Source organism: Fusarium poae, chromosome 3 (genome assembly GCF_019609905.1).
Source record: "Fusarium poae strain DAOMC 252244 chromosome 3, whole genome shotgun sequence".
NCBI lineage: Eukaryota > Fungi > Ascomycota > Sordariomycetes > Hypocreales > Nectriaceae > Fusarium > Fusarium poae.
In genome coordinates this window covers 113,854-127,909 of record NC_058401.1, presented here as the reverse complement: position 1 = coordinate 127,909, position 14,056 = coordinate 113,854, and the positions used below count along the sequence as shown (strand labels likewise).

At 31.3% G+C, this 14,056-nt stretch overlaps 1 protein-coding gene across 1 annotated transcript; it reads left to right on the top strand.

The window, feature by feature from the left end:
• Window positions 1-11,276: 11,276 nt before the first annotated feature.
• On the top strand, window positions 11,277-12,587 carry FPOAC1_007395 (uncharacterized protein; the record flags this gene model as incomplete). Its single annotated transcript, XM_044851863.1, has 1 exon — window positions 11,277-12,587. One exon carries the CDS (start codon window positions 11,277-11,279, stop codon window positions 12,585-12,587), a length of 1,311 nt encoding a protein of 436 aa, XP_044704533.1.
• Window positions 12,588-14,056: the final 1,469 nt, after the last annotated feature.

The window sequence follows — 14,056 nt, the reverse complement described above, 5'->3', positions numbered from 1 at the left end:
AATAAATAGTATAAGTAAGGTATATTTAGGTAAAGAAGTTTTATTAATAGCTAATAAGCTAAGTTCTATTTAGTGCTAAGAGAATATATATATACTTAGAGGTATATAAATTAAATAAGGTCAGTTTGATAATATGTAAGCCGAATAGTATATACTTAATAATATATAAGTTAAATAGTATGTATTTAACTTCTATAGGGTAGGTAGTTAATAATTAGAGCGAAAAGTAGGGTGCTTATTCTGTATGCATAAGGACCTATTGGTTGTAATATGATCTCTCCCTCTTTTAAGGTCTTGCCCTTAAGGCCTGTAAAGTGACCGAGCGCTAAGCCTTATATTAGCTCCAAACTTCTTCTTATAATTATTTTTCCTTATTACTTATTATATTAAGCTATATTTCTAAGCGTACTAATTGTCCTAAGGTAGCTGCTGAATGCTATAAAGATATTTCTAATTTAATTTATAAATTCGGTTTTAAGATACCCTGTTATTCAGTGTGTTTTTATATAGAGCGTCCTTATTGCGTTATTTCTAAGGGAAAGCAATGCTGCGATTTCTATGTATTTAAAAAGTACTTTAACTGTAACTTCGGCGATATATTGTCTCAATCTTATGGGTTTTTAAATAAATATATAATTATATTGCTAATTTGCAGTTATATAAGTATCTCGTGAAAAGGATTGTATTAATAAGTAAAAGGAGTAGGTAGAGGTAGATCTTTAGGATGCTTTAGCTTGTCTCTAGAGGTTATATTATTAGGAAAAACATTTGCGTGAGAAAGCTGCCGAGATAGTGCGTTAGGGATGTAAGGATTTGGATGAATTGGAGGCCTTAGAGGCGCAGGAATCCTCTGATTATTAGGCAGCTAAGTCTTCTGCTTTAAATAATATTTAGTTGCTTAAGGGTAATAATATTATTAACTGGAGTTCTATTCTTGATTTTTTTTTCCTTAGGGCTAGTAGAAGTTCTTCAGGAGTCATTAAGTATTAATTAGGTATTTTAGTAATTCCTATATGTTTTTATTTTCTAGGTAGTTTTTCTATTTTACTAAATATATTGTTTTTCTGTCGATTTTCTATATATCTCTGATTGCTTTAGCTTCATAGGTTTCCAGTCTATTGATTTCTTCTGGTTTGTTGCCGATCTTGACTTAAATTGTATCAGCGGCTGATTCAAGTAAGGAAATATGAAAGATTAGATAGATCCTGATCTTCGGTGGTAGGTTCAGTTTGTAGTTATTTTCTGAGATTTTTCGTAGGATTTTGTAAGGTCTGATAAACTTGAAGTTAAGCTTGTGTATCAGCCATTTTATTATAATGTTTTTTGTTAATAAGTAGACCATCTCTTTCTCCTTAAAGGTTAATCTCTTAATCCTTTTTATGTTATAGTATTTTATTATCTGTTTTCTAATAAATTCTAGTTCTTTCTTTATTTCTTTATATAGATTCTTTATATCTTCTGCCTTAATTTATATGGCAGGGTTGATTATCAGGGTTTTATAGGCAGCGTAATAACTATTAAGTATAAATCCAAAGTTAGCGTAAGCTAGTGTTAATCTCATGCTTTTATTATAGGTAATATTATAAGCTAGTTATATAACTGGTAGCTTTTTAACCTAATCATTTTATTCATAGTTAATATAGTATTGTAGATACTGTTCTAAAACTTGATTCATTTGTTCAGTCTGTCTATCCACTTATGGTCAGAATGCCGTAGTAAGTTAGTAGTTAAGTCCTAGATAGGATATAAGTGCTTGCTAAAACTTAGCAGTAAATATTAGTCCTCTGTTGAATAGGATCTCTTATGGTAGGCTATATATACTGATAATATGCCTATAGAAGACATATGTAAGCTCTTCTGCGTCTATTGCTTCTCTATATAGTAGATAATAAGAAAATTTTATAAAATAATCTATAATAACCATAATACTATTATAAAAGATGCCAATTAAGGGTTCTTTTAATAAAGGTAACTTAGTAATAAAGTCTATTATAATTAAATCCTAAGGTCTTTAAGTAACTAGGAATACTTATAGTATTCTATAAGGCTTATGCCTTTATAATTTAGTCCTTATATAAATGTCGTATTATTTAATGATAGTTTTAACTAGTCTCCTTATATTAGGCTAATTGTAATAGCTCTGTAATCGCTTAAGGGTCTTTATGATACCCTGATGTCTATATAGGGGATATTTATATATTTCCTATACTGTCTATTTTTATTGTTCTTAGTCCTTATAATCTCCTGGATCTAGGGTTCCTTGTATTATTTATGCGATTATTTATGCCAGTTAGGTAAACTAGTATTTTCCCTTTCTATTGAGCTTAAGGACTTATTCTTTGGCTTTTGTAATGCCAGTGTTATAATCTGGTCTTCTGCTAATAGCGTCTGTATATCTATTGTCTAATCCCTTGCGATAGATAATTGTGAAATTAAACTTGTATAGATACTCTGTGTAATAAAGTTGTTATTGGTTTAGCTCTTGAGTGGTAGTGAAGTGCGAAATGTTCTGATGGTCAGTATAGACCTTGATCTAGTAAAGGCTTTTTATAAGGTAGTGTTAAAATTCCTTAAAATAATTAATAATGGCTAGGAATTCTTTATCATAGATAGGGTAATTAAGTTCAGCTCTATGTAATTTGTGAAAGTAAAAGGCTATTAGATATAGCTTTCTGTTGTTATCTTGTTAACTAATCTATCCTCCTAAGGTAAAGTCTAATAAGTCTATTTTTAACTTAATCTCCTTTGTAGGGTTAAATATAATTAAAACTAGTTCTTTAAGGATAGCGTTGTATAATCTCTTGAATATATTTTGCGCATCTTTAATCTAAATAAACTTGTAGTTTTTCTTTATGAATTCTATAAGTAGGTTTATAATCTTACTAAAGTCTCTAATAAAGCGTTAATAGTAATTAGTAAATCCTAAGAAGCTTTATACTTCCTTAACTATTATTAATATTGGCTAATCTTATACTGCTGTAATCTTCTTTTAGTTTATTTGGATTTCTCCTGGTAAGATAGTATATCTAAGAAAGTTAACTTCTATAATATAGAAGTAGCTTTTCTCTAGTTCTACTAGAAGATTGGTATCTTAGAGTGCTTTAAGGACCTTATGGATATATTCCTTATATTCTTTATTATTATCTAAGAAGATTAAGATATTATCTAGGTAGTATACTATAAAGATATTAAGATATTGTTATAGAATATTATTAATTATCCTTTAGAATATTACTAGAGTATTAGTAAGTTTAAAAGGTATAACTAGGTATTTGAATAATCTGAATTTTGTTCTAAAGGCAGTCTTCTATTTATTGCCTTCCTTAATGCAGATTAGGTTATAAGCTCCTTTAAGGTTAAGGGTAGTAAAAACTTGTTTTCTTTGTAGGCAGTCTTTAAGTTCTATAATAAGCAGAAGTAGTATTTAGTCCTTGATAGTAAGAGCATTTAACCTTCTGTAATCTATAATAAGTTATAGTTTTCTATTTTTCTTAGGTATAAATATAATAGGAAATCCTGCAGTAGATGAGGATTCTTGTATATTACTCTTTTGTAATTCTTTTTCTAGGTATTCCTTAAGAGTAGTAAGTTCTATCTTATTAAGGTTATAAATCTTCTGGAAGGGTAGTTCATCTGATGTAAGGCAGATCTCGTGGTTTTAGCGTAAATACTGCAGTACCTTCATATTAAGCTCCTCTTTAAATAGCCTATTATAGATGCAGTACTCCTCTGGTACATTCTTAAGCCTATCTATTATTTCTGGCTATTATTCTAGCTATTTATTTAGTGTTCTTAATTGATTCTTAAATAATATAAGGGTCTTTCTGACTTATCTTGCCCTGCCTTGTGCTTACTTATATTGTACTCTGTTTAGAGGTAGGTAAATTCTCTGTTTATGCTATTCTTTGCCGTAGGTATTGGTTAAAGTTTAAGATCTTAATTTATTATCTATTTCTGAATCTGTAGCCTTATTGTTAAAGGGGTTAGCATAACTGCTAATCTAGCCAGTCCTCTAGTTAATATAGGGGTTATAGTGTTATAGCTATGGGTATCTTAGTATTAGGTTATATCCTAGTGTAGGGATAATGTTAAGGTTAATATTTTATCTTTAAGTTCTAATAAATATTTTAAGGTAATTAATCTTGTAAGTAATAAGTCCTCCTTTATAGTTAAATAGTTAACTTTCTAAGTTCCTTATTAGGTAAGGATAGGTCTTGTCTTTCTATAGTAGCTTTAAGCGATTAATTATGCAAGAGTTAATTGTATTAATATTAGCTCTACTATCTATAAGAGCGGTTAGCTATATTCCCCTGATTTATACTTTCAGTTCTAGGCAGGTCTATTGACTATTCTTAGTTATTTATAGAGCTCTTAAGGGTATTATTATAACCCTTCTGCTCTTATTGCTATGCTATAGCTCTACTAGTATAGCAGGCTATTATCTTTTCCTTATTAGCCAGGGTAATGTAAGTTGCATTTTTTATCTAGATATTGTTTGTTATATAGGCATTGGTATTCTTGGCTTAGTTCTTCTTAATATTATAATGCAAGTTAGTTATCCTATGCATTTTCTTGCTTAATAAGTCTTAGTTCCTGGGGGTTTAGAGTGTCTCTTCTGTCTAAATCTCTCCTTATATTCTATCTTTACTCTTCGATAGCTTGTTTATTGTTAAATTCCTTTGTTACTTATTGTACACTAATGAAATTAAGGTCCTTATAGTATAGATTAGATCTCAGTCTTGTTATCCTGATGGGAATATTGCCTATCTTTTAATTATGTAGGTTACTACCTGGGGCTTGCTTGGTTAATCCTGTGTTAGGGGCGCTCTTGCCTCTTCTGGTTATAGTAATCCTGCTTCCTTATTGTTCTATGGTTAGGTGCTTAGGCACTAGTTGCCAATTCTTGCGAGTTACTTATATAGTGGTATTGGTTTGTTATATAGTGTGAATTGCTATTTGCGCTTTATTTTCCTGTAAGTTAGTATTTTATATATTCTTTTCTTTAGGTATTAGTTAGTACTTCTAGTTAGTTTTTACAGGGTTATAGTAATCTGTTTCTTTATGTCCCTTCTTGCTATAGTTCTAGTAAGTTAGTGGCCTATATGCTTAAGTAGCTTTAATAGTTATTGGGCCAGAGTGGCTGCTATAGGAGGTATTATTTTACTGTATCCCTCCTTGGTTACTGCTGTTTTGGGGTCTAGTTGTTTAATTGCGGCGGTTATGCTGATTAGGGTAGTATAGGTTATAATTACTCCCTTTCCTGCTGGCACTGGATTTCTCCTTTCTGCATTTATATTGTTGTTTGTTAATTTTAATGGCTATAGTGATATACTTTATAAGGTTATTAGGTTTATTGGCTTTATATAGTTTATCTTTGACTTCTTCTTTAAGGCTATAGTAGTATATTTCTATAAGTATTTTATTGTCTTATTCTGTTTTGGCTATAAGCTATTGAAACTTGGCTAAGTGAGCTGTATATAAGCTGTGTTATTTAAGGGCTAGGATTTTAGCGGCAGCTTGTTGTTCTTTATTAATGACTCTAAAGTTGTCCTTAAGGAGTGCCTTAAAATTAAGCTAGTCTGTGAAGATATTCTGTATTTCCTGGTCCTGCTGATTGTATTTATTCTTAAGGTAATCTTTCTAGATAGGTTTAAACTAGTCTTTAGCGTTTCCCTGGATTAGTAGTGCAGTATATAGTATCTTCTTGGCTACTGTATCTAGTTTATGTAGGAATAGGCAGAAGTATCCTTTTATTTGTATTAGGAATGGTATAATGTTTACTGCCTTTCCCTTAAATAGCTCCAGGGGAGTTGGCTTAATAACTTCTCTAAGGTCCTGCTGGTTATCTATAGGGTTAACTAGGGGTACTACTGTAGATAGTTTAGTGACCTATGCCTACAGGGTGTGTACAGTGTTCTAGAGTAGCTGAAGTTTAGCTATTATTTTGGCAGTGCTTAGGGGTAGTCCTATGTAAGGGGGAGCTAGAGCGTTATTAGTATTGTTACTAGATATCTTGATAGTATATTATTGCTTAGTATTAATGCAGTATAGTCTAAATAAGAGCTATTAATATATAATAGTTATAATTCCTAAGGGATAAACTAGTCTATACTAGGTTTATATTAGTAGATGTATAAGGTATTATTATTAAGTAGTAGTAAAGTGTTATATCTCTTAATAATAAATAGTATAGGTAAGGTATATTTAGGTAAAGAAGTTTTATTAATAGCTAGTAAGCTAAGTTCTATCTAGTGCTAAGAGAATATATATATACTTAGAGGTATATAAATTAAATAAGGTTAGTTTAATAATATATAAGCTAAATAGTATGTACTTAATAATATATAAGTTAAATAGTGTATATTTAACTTCTATAGGGTAGGTAGTTAATAATTAGAGCGAAAAGTGGGGTGCTTATTCTGTATGCATAAGGACCTATTAGTTATAATATTATAGTTAAAGGCTATTAATTTAACCTTAATAAGGCTATTTATTTTCTTAATTATATAAAGGTTAATAGCTTTTATATATAATTTTTCTAGTATTATTATATTTTTATAAGACTTAATAAATATTTTAATAGTTTTAATATTAAGATTAAAAAAGTAATTATAATTAATAAGTCTTAGTTTAAAGATAATAGCTAGTATTATATTATATAAAACCTATAAAAGTAATTAATAAGGTATTATAAGGGATTAAGATTAATTAATTTAATTTATCTTAATAATAACTATAGATATTTTAAATAAGTAATAAACTTACTAATTATATAAGGTTAAAAGAGAAAGAAGTTATTATTATTTATATAGTTTAATAAAAGCTTTTTTTATTTATTACTAATATTATAAAGTTTAAATAGTTATCTTATTAATTATATTTATATTAAAAACCTTATTTTAAAAGAAACTATATATAATTCTTTAATTTATATAAATAGATAAAGTATTATAAATAATCTTTAATAAAACTAAAAAGGGCAAAAGTAATCTTATAATTATATATTAAAAAAATAAATATAACCCTTTATATAGCTATTTACTTAATTTATACTACCTTTAAGAAAAGCTATATAGAGTATATACTAAGTATTTATAGTATAAAAAGGCTTAATATAATACTTAATTAAAGAGGTTAATACTTATAAATTAAGAATATTATAAGGTAATTAGGCTTTTACTATAATATAATATATTACTATATTAATAATATAAATTAAATATATAAATAAGGCCTTTTATATAGTCTTTAAAGGTAAATAGATTAAAAGATTAAATAATTAAAGAGTTAAATAGTTAAATTAATAATAAGAATTACTTTAATAATAAAGCTAAAGCTTTTAAAGAGTAGCTTTTAAAGAAATATAATCCTTTATATAGTAATTAATAAGAAGGCCTTTTTAATATAATATTAAAAATAAATAAAGAAAAGAATTTAATTATAAAATAGCTAGTATATAAAGGTTAAATTGCCTATACTTAAAAGGAAGTCTTTTAATTAAGGAGTTAATTAGTATATATATTTAAAATTAGCTTAAAAAGGTAAATTAATAAGTATATAGATTATTAATTAATTATATTAATTAATTTAATTAATTTACTTATTATTTAATATATTAATATATATCTTTTCTATATAATATTATAATTATAAATCCTTATATAAAACTAAAAAGGGCAAAAGTAATCTTATAATTATATAGTAAAAAAAACAAATAAATAAATAAATCCTTATAGTTAAAATAAAATTACTTTATAAAAGGTTATATTACTTTAAATACTCTACTATTAGTTTTTTTCTAGCTATTATATAATAATTATTTATATATTATTAAATAGAGAAAAAAAAAGGCAATTAAATAATATATTAATTATATTAATATAATATTATTTAATATTTTTTTATACTTTATAGCTATTTTTAAAAATAGTAATTATTAATTAAATTTAATTTATATAAATATATTTATAAGGCTATATAAGGCTATAGATTTTATATACTTATTAAGATATTAATAAAGTATAATAATATTAAAATAATTATAATAAATACTTTAATTTATTATATTCCTTACTATACTTAATTAATTTACCCTTAAGGAAATACTTAGTTAATATATATATTATTTATTTATATTATTTAAATTACTAAAGTATATATTATTATTCTTATAGCTAATATAAGCTAAATTAACTTAAGAATTAATATTTTACCTACTTAATATATTATATTATACCTTATAAGGCTTTATATAATAAAGAAAGATATAATATTTAGAATAAGTTAAGCTTAATATTAATTTATAATATTATTAAGCTACTTAATATATTAAATACTTTAAATTTAATATCTATATAGTATAATAGTTTATATTATTAATTAATTATTTAAATAGTAATATATAATATTAATAAATTAAATTTAAATAATTAAAAGTAAGCTTAATTATTAAAAGTAATTAAAATAATATTAATTTATTTAATCTTAAGGGCTAAAGAAATTAAAAGTAAATAGTATAATTAATCTATTCTTTTACTTATATATAAGAGCTTTAAAGGCTAAAGGAAAAAAATAAATTACTTTTTTTATAAAAAGATTAAAAATATTATTATTAATTATTTATTTTTTTAGTATATAATTATAAGATTACTTTTACCCTTTTTAGTTTTATTAAAGGTTATTTATAATACTTTATCTATTTATATAAATTAAAGAATTATATATAGTTTCTCTTAAGATAAGGTTTTTAATATAAATATAATTAATAGGGTAACTACTTAAACTCTATAATATTAGCTATAATTAATAAAAAAAGCTTCTATTAAACTATATAAATAGTAATAACTTCTTCCTCTTTTAACCTTAATTAACTAGTAAATCTATAATATTATCTAAGATATCTGCAGTTATTACTAATTATCTTACTAAGATAAAAGTCAGTTAATCTTAATCCCTTACAGTACTTTACTAACTACTTTTATAAGTTTTATATAATATAATACTAGTTACTATCCTTAAACTAAGACTTATTAATAATAGTTACTTTCTTAATCTTAATACTAAGACTATTAAGAGATCTATTAAGTTATATAAGAATATAGTAAAACTAGAAGAGTTATATATAGAGGCTATTAACTATAAAAGGCTAAAGTATAAATTAATTATTAAAATTAAAAAGAATTTAACTATTTAAAGTAATAATATTATCTTTAAAGATATTAAAGTTAAGCTTATTATTTAAGTTATTATTATTAAATATTATTAAAAACTATTTTTTATAGTAAATTAATATTAAATTAAAATAATTTAATAGCTTTATAAATTAAAATATATATATATAAAGCTATATTATAATTTAATTATATATTAATATAAAAAGATATATTTAATAATATTATAATTTAAAGAATAAAATTATAATACTATAAATATAATTAAATTAATAAATAACTAAGCTATAATTTATCTATAAATAATAAATTATAATATTAAATTACTATATATAATAAAGAAGCTTTAAATAGCTTTAAATAAAGTAAAATAATTAAATTAAAGAGAGGATATATATATAGCTTTATAGAAGGTTATATTATTATATATATATCTAGATATGCAAAAGTCACATATTTTATATGCATATCCGGATATGCGGGTACTGACACCCCGTGCAATTCCCCGATTAACTAACTGGCCGGTCTAACCGAGAAAGCCTCGGGCGATTGGGGCTGAGTTACATGCGCCACCTCGTAGGATCAACTCGTCCCACCAGCGAGAACTTGTTTCTCGTTGTGATTTGTTGGATTGGTAGTTCGTATGAGATTTCTGGTGTAGGTGGGTTGCTTTGCGGGAACGTCGACACGTCAGATGACATTTTAATTGTTCTTTTTTAATTACTGCCGGAAAATAAAAGTCCTTCCACTATAAATGTCCTGAAACACCCCGATCTTAATAAGCGAGCAGACTGCGAAGCTGTATTTATAGAGTTTGGGCCAGGTCATTGGGTTGGTATAGATATGCTTGTCCAACCCATTTGTCAATTGGAAATCTACTCTTGCCAGGTGTGACAACCGAGTCTTGACAGCTCATTGTCCCCGAAAATAAATAAAAGAATTCTTAAATAACAACGGATGTTCAACGCCTCTCAGCGCCTACATGTCATGTGGCGAGCCCGATGGCTGAGTGGTGACAATCATTAGCTGCGTTGAGATCAGGCAATTGAGAGCGAAGAATCTGTTGAACTGAAGAGGCTTGTGACCTCAATTCGTATATCATGATAGCGGAAAGGTATACAGGGTGATGCACTATATGTCTTGTTGCCAGTCTGTCTACCTCTTAGAACAATCAAGTAATCTGTCCTTTTGGAACATGGCTTTCGCAAGCTCGCACAAAAAAACCTTCAGATAAGGAAAAGGACATGTCATCACGCGCGCCTTATTTATCGTGATACATTTTGCTTTTCTCGGGTCAAAAATGCCGCGACTTCACCCGTCGCCGTTCTATCATGTCAGTATTCTTTTTCTATTTAACTGCTCTGCCAACGAAAACGTTACATCGAAAGTGTAGATCCATCTCAAGGTTGAGCCCGACAATACGGTTCATCGCTGCCAAACGCCAGGTCACGCCAATGACGAAAATAAAAACAGTTGTCTCAGAAAATCTCATTATGCAAGGTTCATCGATCATGAATGACTTTATCGGGCAGGCAAAATGTCTTTTTTTGTCTTTTTTTTGCTTTTCGTAGACATGGCCCTGCGTAGCGTTGATTAAATTCCTGTTTAGATGAAGGACGCGAGCCCCCTAGATCCAATCCAATTGATCAGATACAGTTAGTGGATTCCACATCTCTCCTCAAGTCACAAGATAACTGATTCCGTGTCTCCACGGAGGATGTAGCTCAACCGACCATGGTCAGTTGAGAACTGTAATGTCAATTCCACGTCATACGAACAATGAGAAAAACAATGTGAAAACGGGCTGATCTCGCCTTGTTGTTGATCTGTCAAGAATGAGGCCCGAAACTAACTCGATCAAGGAAAATATTCAATAGCTGAATGCTTTGTCCACACTTGGCAGACAGGGGTGACCATTACGGGACCAAAAGAAGAAAAACTGTTCGCTGGTGGTTTGGCGTATGTGAGATGTCACATTGTCATAGCACAATGATCTACGTCTTGGATTATTTTGTTCCAGTGTGGTTCATATAAATCAGACTTTCTGCCATTGCTACCTTGTCCCATAGTCAGTCATTCATTCTTCTTCCTCTTCTCCTTCTCGCAATGAGACTCTTCAGTTCTGCCCTCATCCTGGCATCTTGCCTATCAACAACCTCCGCAGCGGCGGCCTATACGTCCCCAGTCAATATCATCGACGTGGATGTTGCAATCATTGGCGGCGGTGCATCTGGTATCCATGCAGCCATCAACCTCAAGGATGCTGGAGCAAAGGTTGCTGTGATTGAGAAACAGGACAAGATCGGAGGTCATGCTGAGACATACATCAACCCCAAGACAAAGGCGGCGGCCAACGTTGGTGTTGTCATATTTGAGAACAGCAAGACTGTCCAAAAGTATTTCGACCGCCTTGGCGTTGAGACTATCGTCAGAAGTCCTCTCGTCTCTGACAAAGAGACCAAACAATATGACTTTTCTCTCGGCATCCCCATTCCCCCTCCAGATAAGGCTACCGCCGATGCCAAAGCAAAGGCTATAGCTTCTGCGATACAATCCTACAGCCAAAACGTCTTGACAAAGTATCCTTGGATCGACCAAGGTTATACTTTTGTTCCCAACCCTGTGCCCAAGGAGCTTCTTCAGCCTTTCTCACAGTTTGCTAAACAAAACAACTTCACTGATCTCCTCTCTCTCATCTCTCAGTTTGGCTGGTACCCTGGAAACATCACCACCATTCCTGCTCTCTACGGGATCAAGAAGTTTGGACCTGGCTTGTTGCAGAGTGTCACCAAAGGATTTATTGTCCCAAAAACTGGCAATGCTCGAACTATCTATGATGCTGCGGCCCTTGAGCTCACTGATGAGATTTACCTTGACTCGGATGTCAAGAGTGTCAAGAGGAGCAAACATGGTGTTGTTGTTACCATTAAACAACATGGGAAGTACGTTACCTTCAAGGCACGCAAGCTTCTTGTTGCCATTCCCCAGACTCTGAAGAACGTCGGTTCATTTGATCTTGCCCCACACGAAAGGAACATATTCTCGAAGTTCTCTGCCTATGGCTATGTCGCAGGTGTCGCCAACATCGCCGGTGTCGATGTCAACCTTCAAAACGTCGGCGCTTTCACACCGGCCCATACACCTGTCATCCCTGGAAGCAACGGCTACAACATCCCTCCCGGCTTTTCAGAGCAATTCCTTCTCGGTGTAGCCTTTGACAATGCCGACTACAGTCTCGCTGATGCCAAGGCTGTCATTCGAAGGGAACTCACGAATCTTGCTCGTGTAGGTGCTGTCCCAGCTGGTGCAGCGAAGAAGGTCACATTTCCTGTCCTCGTCAATCATGCACCTTTCGAACTCCATGTTTCTTCCAAGGAGATTGGTGATGGCTTCTTTGAGGAGCGTGTGTGTAATTGAGCTTTCATTGACCCTGCTCTTAGGCTTTGAGGAGCTTCTGAAGCTTGAAGGACCTCGCAACACTTATTGGACCGGTGCTGCATTTACTGGTCATAGCAGCGGATTGATCTGGAACTGGAATGATAATGTTATTCTGCCTGCTATAAAGAAGGAGCTGGGACTTTGACTTTGCTCTTGTTCATGTTAATTTGGCCTATCCTTTTTGTTGTTAAACACTTTAGTACTTGTTCGTGCCTGAACAGCTATATATAATGACTTGTTCGATTTTTAGTCTTCATCCCAATTCCTACCTAGAATGTTTTACTTGCTTCAGTGCTGTTTTCCCTCATGCTACATCGACTACACACGATCAGCCGCCTCCGATTTGGATTCATCTGCCTCTCATACCGAACCATTGACACCACGTACTTCGTCCCACGACCACTACACAAGTGTGCGTCTTGATTACTGGGTTCATTTGGGATTAGTAGTAGATATGTTCAAATCCATAACTACCTTCCCATTTCGTATGGCACTAGTATTTGGCTCCAACTTGCCGCCACATTGCACCTCTCACCACCCCCAAGTCCGAATAGCCTCAGAAAACATCCCAACATGCAAAAAGATATTCGAAGCGCAGCTTTCGAGATTTTGCGTAATCTGGGAATCGAACCCAGGGCTCTTTACGCCAAATGGGGTTCCGAAGGAACCCTATTGGCGTAAAGAGATTATTGGTTAAAAATAGGTTATATCGATGTCGATCGAGGAAGGAAGTGCACGTGACTGGCAACGGAGAATTTTACCACTAAACCAATTACGCTGGTTGTTGTTGTTGTGGAAGATCGTCGCTGGAGGGCATCATGTTGCTGGAAAGGGAACAGCAAGTAAAATGACGCGATAGGTACACAGTCATCATCCATCTAGTTCAGAAAACTGTGGTTAGGCAGTATTGGTTTCAATATGATCCTTGTCATGGCCGTGATCACCAAGGCATGGGAAGGACCAACAGTTGTCAATACATTGTCAAGTTAGACTCAAGGAAATCACATACCAACATGGTATAACCACTCAGCTGATGAAAAGAAGTGATTCACGATATACTATTGCCCATGCCCAGTTCATTATAAATGCAGCGATGACTTGTCAGCCTCTGCTGTCTGTCTTACTCTAGTCATCGACCAAATTTCCACTTCCAGCATTAACATATCGGCCATGGAAATGTCCGACCTCCGCGGTCTGACTACTTCTCACTGTCACTCGCCCAATCTAGCCAAAGCTGAGTTGAGTCAACAAGCCATCCATCTTGTCAGCTAAGCAAAGCCCCCCACCAATAATCCCTACGCGCTATCATCATTCCTGTTCCGGGGCTGAGGATTTCGTACCCCGGAACGCAATACGCCCGCTTTTTTGTTTATTCTAGTTGGCTATGATTGGCGATTGGAGATTCTATTTTTGATCGACAGGACCACCCGATGGATTCGTCATGCCCA